This window comes from Balaenoptera physalus (genome assembly GCF_965194825.1).
Source record: "Balaenoptera physalus genome assembly, chromosome: 21".
Classification (NCBI taxonomy): domain Eukaryota; kingdom Metazoa; phylum Chordata; class Mammalia; order Artiodactyla; family Balaenopteridae; genus Balaenoptera; species Balaenoptera physalus.
Window position 1 is genome coordinate 23,178,992 of NC_138902.1, and position 24,409 is coordinate 23,203,400.

The 24,409-nt window shown below is 46.2% G+C and overlaps 1 protein-coding gene across 2 annotated transcripts in view; it reads left to right on the forward strand.

Moving 5' to 3' along the window:
• The window catches only part of PRAG1 (PEAK1 related, kinase-activating pseudokinase 1), a 50,058-nt gene extending 26,021 nt beyond the window's left edge, over positions 1-24,037 (forward strand). For both annotated transcript variants that reach the window (XM_082444600.1, XM_082444599.1), the window contains exons 4-6: positions 1,210-1,367; positions 12,317-13,056; positions 19,793-24,037. In XM_082444600.1, the coding sequence (XP_082300726.1) occupies positions 1,210-1,367; positions 12,317-13,056; positions 19,793-20,959 (2,065 nt within the window). In that variant the 3' untranslated portion in view covers positions 20,960-24,037. The remainder of the gene's footprint in view (positions 1-1,209; positions 1,368-12,316; positions 13,057-19,792) is intronic.
• Positions 24,038-24,409: the final 372 nt, after the last annotated feature.

Genomic DNA, 24,409 nt, shown 5'->3' on the forward strand with positions numbered 1-24,409 from the left:
TCACTGTCACACCTAGGTGTAACAGCTTTAAAACGTTTTTTTAATCTGGTTCTAAGAGTTGGAGGTGGGGAGACAGACATGTTTCTAGAGAGCACGTTTCATGGGAGTGAACTTTCTCTAAACTTTTCTGTTAATGAACAAGGGATTCCAGTGCCTGTGAGGACCAGTACAGGGCTGCGCAGTATTGAACACAAAGAACGATCGGTACATTCTTGGCTGTAAGGTCATATGCATTAAATGAGGCAGTTCTGATGCCAAATCAATACTGTACTGTGTATTTCCTACAGCAGATATTGAGATATAGATCTGCCGTAGTGGGAGCAGGCATGTAATCAGGAAATATCAGTTCAGACAAATCTGGGTTACCACCAACAGCGAAAGGGCTGGATTGATTGTGGTCTGTCCCACTGCGTGGGGAAAATGTCAGGTCAGAGTGAATATTCATGTAGTCCTTGGAAAGAGGGAAAGAGAAATCAATAAGCTAAACCTTCTACTTAATAATGCAACTGTTTTCTCCAAGGCGAGTTCTTTTTTCTTGAACTTGGTATTCCTGCCCCTGATATATCGGTCATGCTGTCTTAGAGATGCAACCAAAGATTTCATAGAAAGCCTAAGGGCAGATTCATTCCATAGTTCTGGAATAAGGGTTACGTTAACATGGTTCCATCTAAATATTGCACTAGATGTCTGGTTAAAATTGACCTTAAGTCCAAGGAATAAGCTAGGCCCTTTGAAGCTATGTCAAGAGAGTGCCAGGCACAAAAGAAATCTCTTGTTTTTGGTCTGAATTTGCAATTCCCTTGTCCTGTGATCTTGCAAAACCTACCCAATGTCTGTATATCTCTATACATTGGCTTGTATGATAACGTTCAATTTTTCTTTGTAGAGATGTTACATAGGATATAGTAGATGACATAAATGTTTTGGCAGACGGGGCCAGAATATGAAGGCAGTTCCTCCCAAATCATGATTTTGGTGCTTTTCTAAATTTAATAGACTCACTTCTCCTTAACCATGCTTGAGAAATCTCCTGCCATTCATGTGCATAAGGTTTCAGAAGAGTCCCTGTTCTCTCTTCCCCAAATCGTTTTTTTAAAACTTACTGGCACTGATCAGGCTTCAGGAGCATAGTAGGTTCATAATCCATCAGCTGGTTTTTGAATAGAAACCTAATTAATTACTTCTATCATTTGTTTCTACATTTTCCAGGCACCTGTTAAAAATGAACAAGAGCAGCTCTGATTTGGAGAAGGTGAGCCAGGGCTCTGCTGAGAGCCTCAGCCCATCCTTCAGGGGCGTCCACGTCAGCTTCACCACGGGCTCCACGGACAGCCTGGCCTCCGACTCTAGGACCTGCAGTGACGGAGGTAACAGACTTGACCTTGATGGAGAGGCTTAGATTCCCTGAGTCTGGAAGGCCAGCCTGGGTTCATTGCCTAGATTCGGAAGGGCCGAGCTAGACCTACTGTCTTGGTCCCACTTTCCCTGTGAAGTAGACTCTACCAAGGAGCAGTTGACATTTATTCCCTATTGAATTTATGACAAGGTGCCTCATCCCATATCTCCCTCTCCAGTTATACACAGCGCATCCGCATGGCAGCAAGGTGGGAGGAGGCTGAAGTCGGAAGCATATCGAAAGACTCCTGATTCCTTGGGTAATGAGACATCTGTGTATAGGTCTGCGTTCCATTTCTGTCCTCAGGGTTAGTTTACAGGGGATTGGGTGCGTGCCAACCACAAATTCCCCCTCCCCCACCCTCTGTCTCTCTCATTCTTTCATGGGCACACACACATACACACACATATATATGCACACACTTACTTGGACACACAACAGGTGTTTACATAAGTGTGTGTTGAATTAAAGCATGCAGGCTTCATTAGACCACCATCCATCCCACTTTCTGGATTAAGCTCTAAGGCATAATATGTGGCTAAGTCCTGACTGGGTATTCAGTCGGCCCTTGGTATTCTCGGGTTCTGAATTAGCGGATTCAAAGAATTTCCAACCACTGTTGGTTAAATCCGCGGATGCAGAGCCCACGGATACAGAGGGCCGACAGTACTCCGCCATTTTATATAAGGGACTTGAGCATCCACAGATTTTGGTATCTGAGGTGATTCCTGGAACCAATTCCCCGCGGATAATGAGAGACGACTGTATTCCTAAAAAAGGAACTTTTGCTTTCCTGTAGTTGTGATGGGTAGTATTAAAACCTTCACCCTCTAACATTTGTGTGTGTGTGTGTCCTCTCCTGCATTTCTCATTGATTTGCCCTAGCATGTTAGGTTTGGACATGTGTTAGCATGACTCTCTTTCTCAGTCCTAAGGAAGTATTTCTTCTCAATAGGCATTTTTGGAGTAGAGGGTTCCACTGTGAATTTACTGTCACCAACATTTTTCTATCTAAAAGATTAGCGCTGCTAAGACAAAAGCATATGTTGTACGTCAGCCTGTGGTGTGTTCTGATGGGAAACTTCTGACAGCTCTGACTTCAAAACAGGAAATATCTTAGCCTTGATTTGGGTGGGACGTGGCAAAAGAGGATTTTCTTTCTCTGCAGATTTTCCTGGGTTTCTGTCTTTTTCCTTTTCCCATTCCATTGTGCAGAAATTCTACAAGGCACATTATTCCATCGAAGGCTGGGTTGGGCACGTGAACCATTAGTCCCTGTGCTGGTCAGCCCTGACCTGCTCTCTTGGGATTGTGAGCAATTCTGAGGGAGGGGTCTTTCATCCTCCACTCGCCAGCTGGTGTTGGTGAGAACTGGACTCAATTGCTCCAGCACTTTGCTTCTCAGAACCAGCAGATCATGATGTTTGCTCTCAGGGCCCTTACGGTCTAGCCAGGAAGGTAAGATTAAAATACCTGACATGTGGGTGGATAGGTTAAGCTAGGAAATTGGGCTGCTCAGAACAGGAGTGCTTATTAAAGCTTCCAGAGAGAGAGAAATCAATGAGCGCTGATGTAGGGTTCAGGGAAGGCTTTTTTTTTTTTCTTTTGGGCCACACCTGAGGCATGCGGGATCTTAGTTCCCTGACCAGGGATGGAACCCGCGCCCCCTGCAGTGGAAGCGTGGAGTCTTAACCACTCCACTGCCAAGCAAGTCCCAGAGAAGGCTTTTTGAGGAGATGGGACTTCAGCTCTTGTCTCCAGAGTGGTTAAAATTGAGAAGGTAGAGGGAGGAGGAGGGGTCTTTGCAGGTTAAGGAAACAATTCAAGAGGAGAGAAGGCCCAGGGTTAGCGGTGCACATGGGGAAAGGGTCAGACCAGCCCGACACGCTTCAGTGGAAGCAAATGAGGGGCATTGGGACATGAGGTGGTGGGAGGCTGAGGGCTGGATTGTACGAAGCTCTCAAAACCAGTTTGTGGAGTTTGGAAATGGGGAGCCACTTGAGGGTTTATGAGTACAATGGTGACACTTAACTCAGTCATTTTCGAATTAAAATGAATATATTTTCTTGTACACCTGACACTGAGATAACATTGTAAATCAACTGTACTTAAATTTTTAAAAAAGAATATATTTTCATGGTTAGTCCTTTATCACGAATGAGTTATTCAGTGGAAATGCACCTCGAAATTTAGATTCCTAGATCAACAAAAAGGTATATAACTTCTTACCAGACTCTGACTCCTCAGAGCAAACCAATTTCTATCTGCTGCTCCTACTTATGGCTCTGTACCCAGAACCATGCTTTGAAACTGGCAAGAGACCACAGGCATTCTCTCTCTCTCTTTTTTTCCTTTTTTTATGTCTCTTAAACATTAAGCTGGAGAATATCCAGAACCGCAGGTCATGAAATGTAAGAAACCCTTCAATCAGCCGCTCATCATTAGCCAAGACAGCTGGCTTTAATCTATTACTGAACAATTAGCTTTCCATCCTGTGAATCCTTATTCACTTTTACCTCGTAGCTGAAATATTGACCCATTGTGCCTTTTGTTACTATTTGGCATCTAGCGCCAAAGCTGAGAGAGGGAATCCAAATAGGAGAGGTAGAGTTAGTTCAAGAATGTAGCGTCCACCTCTTTAATATTATATATTAAGTCAAAAGAGACCATTCAACTATACATTGATTTTTGTCAGTAAGAATTCAGTAATGGAAACAATGCATTTCGTGGACTTTGTGCGTCTGTGGTATGGGTGGGCCTGGGTGAGTTGAGGACAAAGTCATTCCAGGGCATAGCATAGTAGTAGTTTGTGTTAACTTCTTGGAAGCTCATCAGAGTTAATGGTGAAAATTAGTTTTCTACCGTTCAGGTTTTGTGGTCTCCCAAAATATAGTTTTAAATTTTCTAAGTAAAATAAACATAATCGAAAGCTATAACTTGGTTGCATTTTAAAAACGAGTGTGTCTAAACTTTACGTTGACAAAATATTTTTGTATCAATGTTAATGTCAGCTCTTTGTGCTTGTATCGCATTCCATACTCCTCCAAGCACATCTGTTATCCCATTTGTCCATGTGGGCAGTTCCATTGAACAGTGGGTCAACTCGGTGAAAGGAAATATCCATCTAAGCAGTTGTCGGGTTTATGCTTGGTTGGGGAGGGACAAACTGCATGTATTAGGACAGATCCATGAATGCTGCCAAGGGAAAGGTCATCTGTCGTGGATGGATGGATGGGCATGGGGGGAATGATCAGCAGAAATGGTCACCAGAAGACTCTTGTGCTTTTAAATGGTTACTTTTAAATATGCAGACCTCATAATTGCATTAAGATCATTTTCCCTTTTGATTTAGGATAACATTACAACTCAGTTCCACAGTTAAACAAAGATCATAGATGCCAGGTTCCCCTCTTCCCAAAGGAGATGAGTGCTGTGTTGAACTGAAAATATGGGCAGAAGTGATAGATGAGAGGTCTAAATAACTATACAGTAGTGAATATACTTATAAACTCCCATGAAGCTATGCACCAAGGCAGTGTTTGTGTTCTGATTTTTGTAACTGGCAAACCAGAAACACAGAAAGTTAATTAAATATCTTGACAGTAGTCAGCTTGTGTTTCTCAACAATAATGCCAAGAAGATTTTTGAAATATAGACATTAATTCAATCATTGGTTTGATAGATATTTGTTGAATACAAACTATGGACTGGATACAGTTTTAGATGCTGAAGATACAGCAGTAACAAAGAAATGCCCTGTCCCATCCTTTCATGGAGCTCACATTCCAGTGGGGAGAGATGGGCAATGAGGAAGATAAGGGTCTAAAGTAGCCAGTGTGTCAGATGGCAGTAAGTGCTATGGGGAAAAGTCAGCCAGGAAGGGGCCACGGAAAGGTGGGAGCACCTGTCAAGGGGAGACAGTAAGTCCACAAAGACGTCAGTCAGAATGAGTGACAGCCTGACCCTCACTGAGCCCTTGCTCACCTACTCAGGCTGTTACCTGAGACTCTAAGAAGAAATAGTATTTTTTAAAGAGTCATGTACCACAATGTTCACTGCAGCTGTATTTACAATAGCCAGGACATGGAAGCAACCTAAGTGTCCATCGACAGATGAATGGATAAAGAAGATGTGGCACATATATACAGTGGAATATTACTCAGCCATGAAAAGAAACGAAATTGAGTTATTTGTAGTGAGGTGGTAGATGGACCTAGAGTCTGTCATACAGAGTAAAGTAAGTCAGAAAAAGAAAAACAAATACCATATGCTAACACATATATATGGAATCTAAAAAAAAAAAAAAAGGTTCTGAAGAACCTAAGGGCAGGACAGGAATAAGACACAGATGTAGTGAATGGACTTGAGGACACGGGGAGGGGGGAGGGTAAGCTGGGACGAAGTGAGAGAGTGGCATGGACTTATGTACACTACCAAATGTAAAATAGATAGCTAATGGGAAGCAGCCACATAGCACAGGGAGATCAGCTCGGTGCTTTGTGACCACCTAGAGGGGTGGGATAGGGAGGTTGGGAGGGAGAACACAAGAGGGAGGAGATATGGGGATATAGGTATATGTATAGCTGATTCACTTTGTTATAAAGCAGAAACTGACACACCATTGTAAAGCAATTATACTCCAGTATAGTGGATTAGGATTCCAGGCTTTAAAGCCGTGGCCCAGGTTCAATCCCTGGTCAGGGGACTGAGATCCCACAAGCCACACGTCGCAGCCAAAAAAGAAAAAGGAAAGGTGGTCCTGAAAAAGGCATCTAGGGCTTTCCTAGTGGCGCAGTGGTTAAGAATCCGCCTGCCAATGCAGGGCACACGGGTTCGAGCCCTGGTCTGGGAAGATCCCACATGCTGCGAAGCCTGTGCGCCACAACTACTGAAGCCCACGTGCCACAACTACTGAGCCTGTGCTCTAGAGCCCGCGAGCCACAACTACTGAGCCCACGTGCCATAACTACTGAAGCCCGCGTGCCTAGAGCCCGTGCTCCGCAACAAGAAAAGCCACCGCAATGAGAAGCCCGCGCACCACAACAAAGAGTAGCCCCTGCTCACCACAACTAGAGAGAGAAAGCCCGCGTGCAGCAACTAAGACCCAAAGCAGCCAAAAATAAATAAATAAATTTATTAAAAAAAACATGCATCTAAAACTCTAGCCAAAAATAGTGTGCTTTCTGACAATTAAGCAGGCTTGTTAGAGCGCTTGATCCTAAATTGATGGGTTCAGTCTAATATATTACATTGATGTTTTGCTCTAATACAGTATACCCTCCCATCCCCCACGGAGACAGAGTCACTGGTTCTATTCTGGGAGATGTGTTACTGAAGGAAGGAGAAGTTATCCTAAAGGAAAAAATACTCATTTTTAAGATTGTCTGTGGCCTGAGCCCTCACAATATCACTGAAGTGAAGCTTCATTTTAGTTTGAGCTATTCCCTTTAAACTAAATTTTTTTTAATATATTATTACTTCAATAAAGTCAATACATGTCTATGATAAAAATCCAAACAATGGAGAAAGATATAAAGTGAAAAGTCAGAGTCTTCAGACTCCCAGCTCCCCCTCAACTTGGAACATTTTTTTCTATATCATCCCAGAAATTCTTATCCATATTTTAAATATCATAAACTTCAGTTCTACACATTTTTGTACTTACTGTATCTTGAAGTCCTTCAAATCAGAACCTCTAGGTCTACCTCATTTTTTTTCATGCTGCATATTTTTTTCATTGTATAAATTGGTTAAACCCTTCTGTTGTCAATGCATGTTTAGGTTACTTTCATTACAAGTCTGCAGGAAAATCCTGTGACGTACACTAAGATAATTTGGTGAGCATATCTATAAGATAAATTCTTAGAAGTAGAATGGATATGTCAAAATGTATATGCATTTTTAAACAGATGTTACCAAATTAACCTCTAAAAATGTCAGTTTATGCTTCTGTCAACAGCATGTGAAAGTGCCTTGAACTAACTTTTAATTTTACTGTTAATTTGGAAGAAAACCCGTAATGGTTTTGTTATAACAGGGGAAAGATCGTGATTCTGGAACCACACATGGGCTGTAGACATGGAATATTTTCCACGAGCCTGTTTTCCAAACTGAGACAGTGCTTCTCCTTTTTTGCATGTCAATTGCCTACCCATCTGGATCACTGTTTCTTGGGATGATTAAGTGGTCTGGAGAGACTTCTCACAAATGCCACATTTTCCATCCAATTGTAAAATGCTAATACTATGCTTCCATTTTCAGACCACGTTTACCTTCTTGAAAAAGCAAGGGTTCCTCTTGAAGGAATGCTATGTGCCTTCCTTTAAAAAAAAAAATTAGAGTTTAGTCTATTCTGACCAGATTTTCCTTTGGAGGAAAAAATTACTCCGTGAGGCTAGAACATCCCCTCTGCCGCCACTCTTCACGTCTTCTGGGGGTGGGAAGAGGGGTTTTGGCCAAAATCAGTAAGACTGCCACTTCCTGTGTGACCCTGGCCTACACAGATGGCTTTAGTTTTCTCACCTTGAACATGAAGGGATTGAACCAGGCCACAGGGTGTGGGCGAGGTTTTCTCCATCTGCTTTGTTCCCTCTGCCTTGCATTTTGTAGGTGCTCAAGATATACTGAGTGAATGAATGGATTAATCTATACAGCCGTTTCCAGGCAAATCTCTTATCCTCATTTTTAAAGATCATCCACAGAACACTAAGTGTTTTGAACAAAAGAAAATTCAGTTTGCTTTCCTTTACTTTAAGTTGGAGAATCGTCAGACACCAAAGCTGAAGTTTGGAGCTGGGGGACTCTTAGCTGGGACCCTGCCCTTTGTCCCCACATTTGTTCTGGCCCAGCTGCCGTCAGGAGGCAGAGCCGGGCGCCAAGCAAGCCACACGGGCTCATTTATACGGTTCAAAACTGGACTGACCACTTCCTCCTGAAGCCCAGCTCTCATTTTGGCTACAGAGAGCAGTGAAAGTACCTATTAAAACCCAGCCAGAAGAGAGGACTGTATAATCAGGAAACCTCACAGTGCTGGGTTTGAACTTTTCGCCTGCATTTCTGCATAGGAGTTAAGCTTTTGTTCCCCCACCATTGAAATCCTGATTTCTCTTCTCTGCTTTATAAATATAATGGCACCAAACTAGTATACTTTCCTCTCCATCTTTTTAAGATCCCACCCAGTGCACCGTATGTGATGTGTAGTTTTTTCCTAGAAACACTTTCTCTTCTCTGAAGCACAGGCACTAAGGAGATGCAGAGGTGTTCTGCTCTATAGCAGGCTGCGGGCTTGATATGCAGAATTGGAAATTGGAAGGAAAACTTAGGAAATGGGATTTGTAGCTCTCTGGCCCAATTAGGACTCAAAGTCATTTTAAAAAAAACTACCGATGATGTAACTATGATGTAGGCAGACTTCCCAGCAAAGTATTTTCCATTCATATACTTTTTACACCCTTAATTGTAAGCCAGAATTTGGAAACAGGGTGATCTAACACCGGCATAGAACCGGGATATATTTGACTTCGTCTCATGCACCCTTGGATCTGAGTCCTGAGAACATGGGCTGTTGGCCAGAGTTTTTCACGATTTTTTTTAGGCACGTTTTTCTGAACCAGTGGTTTGCCTGTGAATTTCGAGACTGTTTTAGGTGTCAAGGCATATTTGTTCCCTCTTCTTTCTGGCTCTTCTAAATGCAGAGCGTGGCAGCTGCTGCAAACAGTAAGAATCTAGCCTCTGTGGGGCCCACGGCTGTGTTTGTGAGGAGGTGCCCCATGCACGAGCCAAGAAAACGACAGAACCAGAGCGGGTCTTCTGGGGTGCTCTGTGATCCCGCAGAACACAGCTAACTGCTTGTCTCATGCTGGAGAAATCAGTTTCATCGAGAAGGGCTACACGTAGACATCGCCCTCCAAATATTAACAGCCAAGAATATTAACAGCTGAGAGGTTATACGGTCCTGGGGTGCCTGGGGGTGATCAGAGTGAATTATGGTCTTTTTGCCTGGTGCGGGTCCACACCTGGAGAATGGTCAGAAGATGGTGTACCTGTTACCCAAGTAGGCGATTTTTTTTTTAATGCAAAAAATCACAATATGTGTATGTAATGCCCAGTTATACAGAGAAAGTGCACATTTCAGATGAGCCTCACTTCACCGGATGAGGTCTGTGTAATGCAGTCCTTTACAACCTCTGGGGAAGTGCATGGCTAGGAGCCTTCCTACGCAGTGCCATCCTCTTGATTACTGTGTGCTTTAGGCAGTGATTGTTGGGTGAGAAACACCTAACATCTAAGAAATAAAGAAAAATGAACCAGCCCACATGCTAATCCCTGAAGCCGCGCCTCCTTCTAATACCCAGTACTCCTGCCCCAACTTAGCTAAGTGGTTATGGGATATAGATCTGATCAAAGCCACGCACTCACAGTTCCCACAAGAAAGCAAGAGAACACACACAGGGCAAAGGAGAAAATCACTTCCTTCCAACTCCCTGAACACACACGTTATTTTCTGTGCTAAAGCACAACCTCTTGGTTTTCTTTGGTAATCTAGGGAATAAGAAGTGTTACCGATTTTTTTTTTTTTTTTTTAAGATTCCTGCTATCCTTAAAGATTGAAAAGTTTTCCAGCGGCAGCTTGTGGGAACTAGAGATAGAGGAACAGTGGAAGCAAGATAACCATCTGCCTAGAGGTATTTTATTTCAGGGGCAGCTTTGAGACAAAATGCACATGAGGAGCTGTTGCAAATGGAGAGAATGGCTGAAATTATAGACTATTAGTGCTGGAAGGAGCCTTCGCAGGGATGCAATCCAGTCAGTTTTTAAATGAGGAAATACAGCCGAGTAAGATTGACAGCTTACATCAGGGTTCATCCCACTGTGCGCCCTCAGATCAGACCGGAGGCAGAAAGGGGTGTGTTGAAAGCGTCAAGGAGAGCTGTAGGGGTTTGCCAGGAAGGCAAACCAAATAAGGGGGTGGGAATAAGCATAAGGCTTAAGGAGGGGACTAACCATGAAACTGATTTGTCAAAAACCTCCCCGGCGGGTTGGACGTGGGACCAGGAGTCCTGACCATAGGCAGGCTGTCCCTGTCTGGACAGGGAGACTGGAGGCGCTGAGTAAAGCGTTGACCGGGATTCTGACCACGCTCTGCCCCCTCCCCAACCCTTATCTTCTGCGTGGTGATAATGCATCTCTTTGCACAAACCTGGTTCCCAGCTCCTGTGTTCAACTAGCTGCGTTTACCAACTCTGTCCTCCTGGGGGCTTTGCGCTGGAGCTTGTCCTGTGCAGGAGGCCCCTGCTGTCACTTACTGATGCTGGTCAATGGGGCTGAGGCACGGACATCGGCACCTGAGGACATGGTCATCCACCTGGCTCCCTCCTGCCTGTGGACCACCCCAAGTAAGGAGGCCCCCGTGTTGATGGGAGAGGCTTGGTGCCAGCCCATTCTGTCCCCCTTTGGCTGGAGAAAGCAGAGAGGGACTCAGGCAGATTCAGAAGCAGCCCTGCAAAGGCCATGTGCCTCTGAGTGAAGTGACACAAAACTAACAAGACAGTTTGCTTCCTTTGGGGCCTTTCTCCACTTGCCTCCGGCCTCTGTGTTTGTTGTGCGTCCTGCATCTTGGTCGTCCTGCTAAGGTGGGAGGGGGTCCAGAGAGGCACTATGTGCCCCGCCCTTAGGCCACATGCACAGTCAACTAAATGAGGGGCACACATCATAACTGCCTATTTCCTTGAATCTGACACCCATGTTTCTTTCGCATTTTAACCTTCAGGATAATAGGATGTATTTTACAATGTATGGATACGGTTAATGTTTCTTTTTTTTCATCCCCTTAAAAGCTGTTATTAAAATATTGGGTACATCTTTGAGTCAGTTCTTAGAATGAAAGAAATGAGTATTATTTTCAATTGGCCCCTTCTCGTCTCTGATGTCAGTACCTTTTCTTATATATTTTTTACCTGAACTCTTGTTTCATTGTGAACTCTCCATTTCATACATTGATATAAAGAGCGAGTCCAATCTTCGCTCTTGTCTCACCGTCTGTGACATTTCTAAAGGTCCCCATGCTCTGCGGAGGCCTGAGGCAGTGATGGAACTTTCCCCAAATCACATCAATATCCACCTGCACCTCTGGGAACTGTGGGGCCTGGGAACCACTCTCTTTCCCTTGAGATCTGTTTCTTCCTATGAAATCACATTCTCTGCCTTCTGAAATGTCTGTGGGCCTGCCCTGTCCCCCAGGCCATCAGGGCGTTTGTCAAAACTCAGAGAATTACACACTAAAAAGAAGGAATTATACTGTAGCTAAATTGTACCCTCTATAAACTGACTTTTTGAAAAAATCCAGCCAAGCCACACATGTTCAAGTTTGTTGGTGCAGTTGCAACATTGTTTGCAAAATGTTAGAAGCAACCTAAGTGTCCATCCATGGGGGACCAGTTAAATAAATTATGGTACTTGCATATGATGATACAGTATGGGATAGCTTTTAAAAAGAATTAGATAGACCTGAACATCATCTGATGTGGAATATCTCCAAGCCATAGTGTCAAGTGAAGAAAAGGAATACTGCAATCAGTGGACACTGTTTGCTCTCCTTTGTGTAAATGCGTGCGTGTGTGTGTGTGTTTGGGTTGTTTGGCAGATCTCCAGAAGGATGCGTGGGAAATTGCCAGCCATGTTTCCTCTGAAGAGAGGGTCTGGGCGCTAAGGAACAGGGTAGGAGGGAGACTTCATTGGCATTGTATACCTTTTTTGCATTTTGAATTGTGTTCATTGTGCATATGTTGTCTCTTCAAGAAATAGATAAAAACAAAATAAAATAAATTGCTTTGACGGAAAGAAAAAAAAAAAAGGCCCACGGGACCCTGGAACTGAGTGGCATGGGCCCCCAGTCTGATGGTTTCTGTTTCTCTTTTTCAGGTCCATCATCTGAGCCGACTCACTCGCCCACCAGCAGTGGGAAGGAGCTCTTCAGCCCTGTCCCCTTCCCTTCGGGCTCCACTGAGGATGTGTCCCCCGGTGGCCCCCTGCAGCCCCCGCCTCTCCCCCAGAAGAAGCTAGTGAGCCGGGCGGCCTCTTCCCCGGATGGCTTCTTCTGGACCCAAGGCTCCCCCAAGCCAAGAACGGCAGGTCCCAAGCCGAACCTCAGCCACTCGGAAACCAACGTCTGTGTCCATGACGAGTCCCACTTCAGCTACTCCTCAGGCCCCGGCAGCCGCCACCAGCACATCTTCTCTGCTTCCGAGCCTCTGGAGAAAACGTTCAAAGACAGTGGCCCCTGGGGCCCAGCGCCAGGGCTGGCGGGCAGCCAGAGCCTGCAGGGCAAAGGGGTGTCCTCGGCCGCGGCCTCCCAGCTCAGCGTGTCCAGTCAGTCCTCAGCGGGCAGCGCCCAGCTGCAGCTCCACAGCCTCCTGAGCAGCATCGGCAGCAAGGAGGGCACCTACACCAAGCTGGGAGGGCTCTACGCCCAGTCCCTGGTCCGCCTCGTGGCCAGGTGCGAGGACCTCTTCATGGGCAGCCAGAAAAAGGGGCTGCACTTCAGCGAGAATAACTGGTCCCTGTTCAAGCTGGCCTGTAACAAGCCCTGCTGCGACTCGGGGGATGCCATTTATTACTGTGCCACCTGCTCCGAGGACCCCGGCAGCACCTACGCTGTGAAAGTAGGTACCACCCCCTCCTCCCATTCCACGGTGCCACCAGCTGGGCACTGTGGTCCTGTCTCGGGGGGCAGCGCTATGGCTGGGGAAGTCATTTCCCCTCAGCCGGCTCCCGGAGGAGGCTAGTTTCCTAGAAATGCTCGGTGATCTCACTCTGCCTGGCCCAGGACGTGGTGCAATGTGATTTGTACAATGAATAGAAGGTTCATTCTGTGCTTTCAGGAACGAACCTACATGATCGAGTTGGATTAAGACAGTTGCCTCTTAATGTAACGGAGAGTTCATTCATTTATTCAGCAGGTTTCTATTGAATGCCTACTATGAGCCAGGTATTTTGTAAAGATCTGAGTATATAGAGGTGAACATATGGTTCCTGTGGAGCTTATAATCTAATTCGGGAGATAGGCAATTAAGATATAGTTCTGAAAATAGAGCCGGAAGGAGAGTTAGACCCAAGCATCATCTTGAACAATAAGAGTAATATTATTGATAGAGCAGTCAGTATACAACTAGACTCTTGGATGGGTGTGTTAACTACACGACCTCAAATCCTCACAGGGTAGGTAGGTGTTACAGGTGGGGAATCTGAGGCTCAAAATGATTAAATGATCTGCCCACAGCTGGCAGGTGGCTAAGATGGATTTGAACTCTTCTTTGTCTTGTCTCAAAGCCTATGCTACCACCCTGTCAGTTAAGAAAAATGAAGTTCAGGGAAGTTAAGTGACGAGTCCGAAGTAACACAGCTCTTTAATCGCTGGCCCTGGACCAGGGCTGTTGCTAGCACACCCCATTGCTCTTTTGGGGCACAGCTCTGAGTAAGCTGGTGGAGCTGTCTGTATCCATCTGGCCCCTCCGGTGGCCCCTTTTCTCATCTTCTTTTGGTGTCCCTTGAGTACCTGGTGGTCTGTGGTCCTTCTATAAATGCAGGCTTTTGTGAGGAGTGAGAAGGGAACCCTGAACTCTTTTCTGCCATCACCTGCCCCAAGACATTCTTTTATTTCTAATTAGAAAAAATGCAAACAGTGAACTAACATGAAATGGTCTTGGCGGGGTAGCTTCCTTCTTACCAGTAAGATTTTTTTTAATACTATGATTATTAGCCAAGGAAAATTGCAGTGAATTTTACTTTGAGATTTTTCTTTTAAAAAATTGGTGACACTACCATAAAATATAGATTGGGAACCCCTGATTTATTTGTTCAAGGGGCTCTGTATAATTACTCGCTGCCTTCTTGCAAAAAAACTAGGCAGGAAGGTAGCTATTAGGAGGATCCAGTTCGTTGTCAGAAATCAAGGCCCCAAAAGACTAGATAGATTTCTTGAACTTCATTGCCTCTTTATATCTGAACTCAGCAGCTGCTCTCTTGTTGAGCTACCCTTCCTGGTCACCCCCCACAACCACAATTAAAAGAAAAAGAAACAACCCCAGCGTTTCCCTTCCTATTAGGAGGGTGCTGTATCCAGTAAAGCAAGAGTGAGTAGACCCTCCAGAGAGTTGGACGTGGTCAGCCTGGTCATCCCTGGTGGCCCAGAGCCAGGGGTCTGTATCCATGCAATGAAAGGGATGTAAATTTGAGCTCCTTGAAAGTCAAGGGGATGGAGGTGCCTTTAGGAAGATCTTTGCTTCTGCCAACCTAGTGGACCTGAGAAAGGGATCTGTGAATAATGTCTCTGCTTCCACCCTGAACATTTCCTGTGTTCAAGTGCGTGTGTTACTCTCCCCCGTCTCCTTGGGCTGGACCTGGGCGGCTCCTTCACTGTCAAGAGACAGCTGACTTCTCCATTTTGAGGAGGAAAGAGCCTGGTGGGACAGGCTTAATCCCTCTTGCCCATGGGGTAGAAAGTGATATGGCCCAGGGGCCACCTGGTGCAAGATCTGCCGCTGGATCAGAACCTCCGGGCAGAGGGGTTTGGTTTTTATATCCGTGATGGTGATGTGCACGTTGGATTCTAGGACCTCCTGTAACAATGTAGAATTAGCCAGTTCTCACAAGAACAGTGCAGAAAATTCAGCATTTCCAGAGGATGTTAAAAGGCAGCATCGTTCATTCCATTTGAAATCTAAACCATAAGGAAGCCAGCGATAGACCTTGGTCCTCTTAAGGAAGAGAGTCCCAGGGGTCTCCTCTTTGATTTTGCTGGAGCCTTGGCAGCTCAGGGACTATCTCTGTAATGTGTGAAAAGGAAATCTGGAGAAGAGCTTCCAGTATTCAGAGTCTGGGGAACAACAATATCAATTTGCAAATGTGCCTGGCCTTGGGGGGAGGGGTGGGGGGCGGGGCACGGAGCATCCTTCCACTCTGCTGTTCCACTTCATTAGTGCTGGTCCTAGATGGAATACAGTCATCTGCATCGGCTGAATCCCCAGGAGTGGGGAGCAGGGCTCCTTCCCGCACCGCCTGGCTGTGGCTGAGCTCGCTTCATCCGTGCCTGGGAAGCAGGAGCTTCGGTTGCAGGCTCGCACCTGCTCGGGCTGACGCTGGTCCCTCCGTTTGTGGGCTTGGCACCCTGTAGCCGCGAGGAGGTGAAGCCAGCTCCTGTAGCCCAGCTCCACGAGTATGAGGAGGGAAAAAAAGCCTTAATTGTGTGTGCTTTCGAAGCTGTTTCATGCCTCAGTCAGCCAGAACTCCGGTAATTAGGGACCCGTGCTAAGCGGGCTGGGCCTTTTTTATTTAACAGACGTGACTTAGCCCAGATTTTCAACCACGAATCAGGCCGTGGCACCAAAGTTTAAAGTGAGACTTGGCCCAGTGAAACGTTTGAAATTTGAGCTGAACCAAAGGTCTGTGTGAAGGTCTTGAGCCAGAACTCAAGCACAGACTCCCTGAAAATGAACTTGGGGGGCGGTGAGGGGAGATGGGGTGGAAAAGAAGCCGTCCCCTCCCTCCGCCCCCTCCTCTCCCCTCACCCCTAATTAGACACTGTAGAATGATCTTGGGGGCCCCGCCCAGGGCTGCCCCTCTGGATAACTGCACTCTGTCTTTTGTTCGAGGCAGTGAGGAAGCTGCAGGTCTTGCCAGAGGGACCAGCTCACTGATTCTGAAATGCATCCAGGCCACTTGTCATTTACTCTGCTCTTTCATTCACATCTCTGTGCGAAGTGCCTGGAGCTCCCGAGGAGAGCGTTTGCCGGGCCGGGCCTTTGACACCCTGGAGAAAGGGGAACCTTGGCAACACAGCCCAGGCCCCGGCAGCTGCGCCCTCTGGGTTTGTACAGCCAGCCAGCTCTGGATTGCCCAGCACCACCGCCGGGCTACAGCCAGACCCGCAAGGGCAGTCACCATAGCAACCTCTCCCGGTGGGTGCTCGCCTGGGCATTGTGTTGAAAGCCACACCTGTGTTGTGTCCTTTAATGCTCCCAGTGGCCCTGTGAAGAGGGACACTGCCCCTGAGATAACAGAGGAGAAACACACTTGGAGATAAATACCATTGATCTTCAGTATTCGTGGATTCTGCGTTTGTGAATTCGATGCTGAAACTTACTTGTAACCCCACATCAATACTTGGAGGGCTTTGGGGTTCATTACTGAACTGGCACACAGTGGGCGGGGGCAGAAATCCAGGTCATCCGACTTGCAAATCTTCAGCTGAGGTGGCACAAGGGGACCCTCCGCCTTCTTGTCTCAGCTCTCATACTGTACACAGGTGTACTTTTTGTGTCTATTTAGTGCCTCATCATCACACTTTTGTGCTTTTTGTTGGTGATTTCGCTCTTTAAAATGGCCACGCTGAGTGCTGAAGTCCTGTCTCGTGTTCCTAAGGTCAGGAAGGCTGTGATGCACCTTTGAGAGGGCGTTAGATCAGCTTAGTTCAGGCATGAGTTACACTGCTGTTGGCTGTGAGTCAGTGTTAGTGCATCAGCAGTATCTATGAATAAGGCGTCTTTAAACAGAAACACACACACAATATACAACAAGGTTACGTATTGATCAGTTGGTGAACATCTTGTGACCGGAGGCTTGCAAGAACTTCACATTGTATTTGCCCAGGAGCAGTCGTTCAGCATTCATGCATTCAGTGTTTGTGGCTACTTAATAGAACATAACGACCACAAATAACAAGAATCAAGGGAAAGTTGCCAATGTTTGCAGAGTTTATATTTAAACTAAGGTCCTTTTCACTCCAAAGCCCATACTTTTCACCTCCGGAACACTTCTTAGCTGTATAATCTAGGGCAAATAATTTAACCTCTTGAAGTCTCAGTTTCCTCCTCTGTAGTAGCATCTACCTCATGGAGTTGTTCAATGAGATTTAACGAGACACTACATGAAAAAATGCTTTGTAGGCATGGTGCAAGATCGGTAGGTATATGTTGTAGTTGAGAAGCCCTCACTGGAGGGGATGACATCAGTACCCATGGATGGCACAGCAGACGGGTCCATACACAGTGGTCGGTATTTATATGCAAGACTATTTTTTGAGGACCCCTCCCAAATTTCCTTTAGTGTAATAGTGTTCCAGAAGACTGCCATTTACAAACTGAATACAGGGCTTCCCCGGTGGCGCAGTGGTTAAGAACCCACCTGCCAATGCAGGGGACACGGGTTCGATCCCTGGCCCGGGAAGATCCCACATGCTGTGGAGCAGCTAAGCCCGTGCGCCACAACTACTGAGCCTGCGCTCTGGAGCCTGTGCTCTGCAACAAGAGAGGCCACAACAATGAGAGGCCCGCGCACCGCAACGAAGAGTAGCCCCTGCTTGCCTCAACTAGAGAGAGCCCATGCGCAGCAATGGGGACCCAACACAGCCAAAAATAAAAACTGAATACAGCTGGGTGTGTTCGGATAAGAAAGAGCCTGCAGCAGTGCCTTTTAGGCATGCATTCTGAAATCACTTTTGTTAGTGTAATAGGAGGCACTGTCTGGGATAAAATGTACTTCCCTTTTATTTCTATTCTACTTCTCTAATAGAGGGATCAATAAATTAATGTGTTCTCTCCCCCCAGCCCTCCAATTATCTTTTAAAAAGTTTTCTCAGAAGCTGAGCTCTTTTATGCCAGGTTTTATGCTGAGCTTTGTAGAGCTGCAATATAAATAAATCTCTTTGAAAAGGTACTTGCAACAGAACTTCTGAAAACGTCACCTGTAAGCATTGTGGTGCCCCATGAACACTGCTGTACTCATTTGAGTGCAGCCACGCAGCACCCCAAAGGGTTATTTTGGGATTCTTTGCAGGATGATATTTTATAGACGGAGGCGAAATGCCTTTCTTCTCAGGATTACGCACTGATCCTTACCTTTCTACAAAGTACGGCTGGGGTTGCATCATCTCCTTTTGAGAGGGGCACTCACAGACCATCTACCGTCCCTTTCAGTGTAATTAGAGGGAAATTGAGGCCTGACAGGGGGCCATTGTGTCTGGCTCAAGGCTCTTCAGTTGTGTGGCCACCAGATGAGGGTTCCTGTTGCTCAGGATCCTTAGGTGGCAGTTGCTGTCGTTAGTACAAGAAGATGTAGAAGTGGTGGGAAAGACACTGGGAATTCCCCAAAGGAGCTTGAGATCATCCATCTGTTTATTCCCACCTTTGGTTCAGAGGGTGCCTTTGGGCCCTCTGGGTTCCCTATTCTCTGGAGAGCTTTCTGTTTTCTTTCAGCTGCTCTGACTCACCCTTGGAGGAAAAGCTCGTGGCTTCCACTTAGCGGCTCCACTGAAATCAGCCCCGCAGGTTGTGCCAGCTGGTAGGCATGGCATTATGTACCTGGATCTAGAAACTAGGGCAGCCTAAGAGAATTTGACCAAGTCCTAGAGGTTTAGGGCCTGCATCTGCCCCCGAGATTCCCCAAGAAGGGAACATCCCAGGGGTCGAACACATCTATTATAAGGTAGCTGCCAATTCAGGTGCGAGGGCTGGGGAGTGAGGCTGACTGTCTGTGTAAGCTCTTATCTGGCTTCCTGAGAATTTGTCCAGCCTACGCTGTGGGCATGGGGACGTCTTCCTACCAAGGGAACTCACTCTTGCTGGGTTGTATGATAATTTTAAGTTTAACTTGTTAAGAAATTGCCAAACTCTATTCCAAAGTGGTGGTACCATTTTACATTCCACCAGCTATAAATGAGAGTTCCCATTTCTCCACATCCTCATAGACACTTGCTATTATCACTTTATTAGAGCCATTCTGGTGGGCCTCACCTGGTCTCTCATTGTGGTTTTGACTTGCATTTCCCTTATGACTCATGATGTTGAACATCTTTTCATGTGTTTATGGCCAATTCTATATTTCTTTGGTGAAATGCCTGTTAATATCTTTTGCCCACTTTTTGATTGGGTAATTTATCTTATTACTGCGTTGCAAGAGTTTTTGGTAAATTCTGGATAGAAATCATTTTACTGGATATGTGTTTTGCAAATATTTCCTCCCACTCCATTACTTGTCTTTGCATTTTCTTAGTATCTTTTGAAGCATACAAGTTTTGAATTTCGGTAAGGTCAAGTTTGTCCATTTTTTTCTCTTATGGACCATGCTTTTGGTGTGGTATCTGAGAAATCCTTGCTCAACCTAAGGTCTCAAAGATTCTGTCCTGTGTTTTCTTCAAAAGTGTGTATGTTTTGGCTCTCACATCTAAGTCTCTCCATTCTGACCTAGGTCTCTGGGATCCATTTTGAGTTAAATTGTGTGTACGGTGTGAGATATGGGTTTAAGTTCACCGTTTTGCCTGTGGATATCTAAGTGTCCCAACACCAGTTGCTGAACCGAATGATGGCTCTGGCTCTTTGACCTCACTGCCCCTTTCCCCCACAGATCTGCAAAACCCCTGAGCCCAAAGCAGCCTCATACTGCAGCCCTTCCGTGCCCGTGCACTTCAACATCCAGCAGGACTGCGGCCACTTTGTCGCCTCGGTGCCCTCCAGCATGCTCACCTCTCCCGATGCGCCCAAGGACCCCCTGTCTGCCCTGCCTTCACATCCCCCCGCCCAGGAGCAGGACTGCGTGGTGGTCATCACCCGAGAGGTACCCCACCAGACCGCCTCGGACTTCGTGCAAGACTCAGCCGCCAGCCACCAGTCTGAGCCCGAGGTTTACGAGCGGCGCGTGTGCTTCCTGCTTCTGCAGCTCTGCAACGGGCTGGAGCACCTGAAGGAGCACGGGATCATCCACCGGGACCTGTGCCTGGAGAACCTGCTGCTGGTGCACTGCGCCCCGCAGGCCTCCCCGGACCCCTCCTCAGCCACCTCCTGGGCCCCTCCCACCACCATACCCCCTGCCCCTGCCGCTACCCCCTCCTTTTGCCCCTCTGCCGCCCTCCCAGCTGGCGTCACCCCGACCCCTCCGGCTGGCCCCGCCTGTCAGGGAGGGCCTGGCGAGAAGCACTTGCCCCGACTCATCATCAGCAACTTCCTGAAGGCCAAGCAGAAGCCGGGCGGTACCACCAACCTGCAGCAGAAAAAGAGCCAGGCCCGCCTGGCCCCAGAGATCGTGTCTGCCTCCCAGTACCGCAAGTTCGACGAGTTCCAGACGGGCATCCTCATTTACGAGCTGCTCCACCAGCCCAACCCGTTCGAGGTGCGGGCCCAGCTGCGGGAGCAGGACTACCGGCAGGAGGACCTGCCCCCGCTGCCCGCGCTGTCCCTCTACTCGCCGGGCCTGCAGCGGCTCGCGCACCTGCTGCTGCAGGCCGACCCCATCAAGCGCATCCGCATCGGCGAGGCCAAGCGCGTGCTGCAGTGCCTCCTGTGGGGACCCCGGCGCGAGCTGGTGGAGCAGCCGGGCCCCTCGGAGGAGGTGCTGTGCGCCACGCTCAGCAACTGGATCGACATGAAGCGGGCCCTGATGATGATGAAGTTCGCCGAGAAGGCGGTGGACCGCCGGCGCGGCGTGGAGCTAGAGGACTGGCTCTGCTGCCAGTATCTGGCGTCGGCGGAGCCCGGAGCTCTCTTACAATCGCTGAAGCTCCTGCAGCTTCTGTGAGGCGGCCCCCGGCCCCGTCCTGCCTTGCCTTGGAAACATCTGTGTCTCCTGGGAAATGGTACAAATGACTGTTGTACTTGGATGTAATATATATATATTATGTGTTATATATATACGTAAGATATAAATACAAAAGACTGAGGATGTCACTGCCCACCCTGGTCTGGCCTCCTCTCCTCCCCTAGTCTTAAAGTTTTCCCCTGCAATTATGTACATTTCTAGCTTATTGCAAGGTCCTGAGGACAGTGTGGCCAGCAGAGTGAAGCCTGGACTCTGGTCTCACTACCCCATTATGGGATCTCTTTACCCTCTTGTCAAGTGGCTATTTAAAAAAAAAAAAAAAAACCTTCCATTTTTAATTAAAATTTTCGGTTGACTCATAAGTAAAGCTCTTTTATCCTCAAGTGCCCAAGTGCGTTAATACCTTTGGTGGGTAAAATTGTTTTTAAGCCCCTGAAGCAGTGGCTTCAAGACCACTTGAACTGTCCTCTATCTTACCCTTCTCCTAAGATAGAGCAACAGGCCGCAAGGGCCCCAGGCATGCGGAGACCAGTTAATCTTCCCTGCTTTCTCCCCACCTAACAAGTCTCTTAGGAAGAATCCAGGCGCAGCTCTGGTGTGATCCCAGAATTTCAGAATTGAATCCCACTGCTTGAAGCCCATTTCCAGTTTGCTAAAGCTGGTTGTCATTTGTATCAGAAGCCTGGCTCAAAGCAGAAGCCACCCCAGATGGTTCAAATGACAAGACCTTAACAGGGGACCGCCTAGAGAGTTGTGGGCAGGGTTAAGAGAAAAACAAAGGATGATGAGGCAAAAGCAAGGGCAGGAATGGGGAGGATTCACTCAACCTGTTTCCCACCTGTCATCCCTAGGCCAAGACCAGTGAGATGCCAGACAGCAAGGGGGCCTGGGTGATACCGTCTGCAGGACTGGCCTCCCTGGGCAGGGTCGAGAAGAATGGATGGAGGGCTAGGTGGAAAACAGCCCACTGTTACTGCTGTCCTAGATAAGGACAGGGCAAGAATAGAACTCCGGTGTTCCCACTTTCAGACCGCTAGGCCCCCTGCTGTTCTAAGCTCCTTTGGGTTTCCATTTTCAAAAACTCATTCAAAATACTTTAAAAATACTCAAAGAAAATTAGGAAGCAGCAGATCTTTCCTCCTCAAAACTAGACTCACAAGAAGTCACTAAGTACTCATTTGAAGGGAAACAGCCCAAGACCCTTGTATTTCTACCTAAAGAGTAATCTTCCAACTTGTGAACTAATTTCTCAAACCTTGTTAATAGCTATGGACAATTTTAAAACAAATGCAAAGATCTTAATGAATATCCTAGAAATCTAGGAATGTGGCTAGCAACCAGGATGGGGAAATCTCCCAGGTCACCTTCTGCATATTAATTTCACTCCTTTTACAAGCCTTCCAGCCTGGGACTCCAGGTAAACACACCTACACTTCCAAGCATCTGAGGTGAAACCTGGGGCTTCAGGGCACATTTGTCATTCAACTGTTGCTTGAGCATTGAGGGAAGAAGTGGCTAAAACCAACTTCCAACTATGTTTGTACAAGAGAAAGAGTTTTGAACATGGAAATCATAATTCTCCATAGGACCTGTCTGTTTCAGGGTGTATTATTTTGTCAGTTGTTTCTTCCTGGGAATTTTCCAGGCAAACCCTCTGAATTCGATTTGCTGTCTTTTGCTTTCTTGTTCTTTCTCACTTCAAATAAATAAACAATGGAGAGGGAGGAAACAAATATTCTGCCAGGGGAATGCAGTGCTATTTGGAAATAAACGTCTCAAGAGGCACATTTTAAACCTCTGAATTAACTGCACCTTTTTTATATGCCACCCACTTCAGGAAAAAAAAAAAAAAAAACAACTGAGATGGTAGAAAAGGTTTTAGGAACCAAAATGAACCCAAAAATAAAGGTGGAAAGAAAAGGAACTATAGCAATAAATTCTAATTGAGAAGAATGATAGCGATCAAACATAAAACTTACTTCTGAGCTGTCCACCAACCTAGAAAAGTAGAAAACAACCGGTTGCAGAATTTGTGTAATTTTAGGAAACTGTTCATCGGGAGGAACAAACATTTTCCTGGTGCTTGGTTTTGAAGGGACTTTGCCAAGGATTTCCTTGTTTGAAGGCGTCGAATAATGTTCCCAATAGCACATATACAAAATAACATTTTTCTAGATAGGGCAATTTCTTCTATCCACAGTTGGTGAAATCCAAGTGTGGAGTGTTCAGGCCTCTTTTCATCGAGGTAGTTCTGCAGGGCACTGGCCACCCACTCATCCCCATGGATCCACCTCTTCTGTGAACAGTAAGTCACGTGGCTACAAATATTAGCTTTGGCAAACAGCTTCATTCACACAAAATTCAGGGGCTCGATATAACTGGTTTTTTGTTACCCCAAAATACACCTGGAATGCATGGCTTTACCTCACAGAAAGTTCAAGCACCGAATGGATTAAGTCCAGAAACAAAAGTTTCTTCTACGGACTGAGGTTCAGAAATAAGCAGGGACCTTTATATGATGACAGTCTCGTAACATCTGGCTATTTCATAGTTCTGTTATCTGTGAGTTCATCTCCTTTTTTTCTTGGCTTTAGACCCAACTACTGGTATTTAAATCTCCAGGGTTTTTTCCCTCCAACTCTGAGTCAAGTCGTCCCCATATCCTTTCCACATTGTAATTTGGGTTGTTAACGGCCTTTCCCTTTCTCATGCCAAGATGTGGAATCGTTCTCTTTCCTGTAGGCGTTAGGAAGCAGGCATCTAAATTATTATATCCTTGCCAGAAGCAAGATAAGCACTTCAGGGATGATTTATTTATCAAAACACATGGCTCAGATCTAAAAAGACAGGGCTCTGGGGAGCTGTAGTTATCACTGTGTGACATGTCCTGGTTTTCAAAGGCTTGGGGCTGGAAAAAGCTCTTTTGTGATGCACACATGTACACAAAACAGTTATGAAGATTTTGAAGAGGGAAGACACACGTTACTTTAATGACTTCTCTGAAATGTGTTCTTTAAATATACAGCCAATAAAGGAAGCAGCCCTTTCCCACTCTGATGAATGTCTATAAATCTTTGAAGATCTAAGGATAAGCTCATTAAATCTCATTAAAATAGTAGATTTATAACATAAAATCTGCTTGGCATATTTAATAGAGGGTGAGGTAAATGGAATTGATTTATTAGAAACCAAAATTTAAACCAACTGCTGTCATTGCTAAAAATAAAAGACAAGAATAAAACATCTGGGGTAAGGTCTATGGGACAAAAGTCTTGACAAATTACTCTTTCCTTCTCTTTTCCAATGCTAATTATGTGGTTAATGACAGTCAAGGAAACCTACTCCAGGCAAGAGATGTCTTCGGAGGACCTGTGCCCTGGAAAGGAGGTCATCTTAAGGAAAGGAGTCCAAATTAACCCGAACACAATA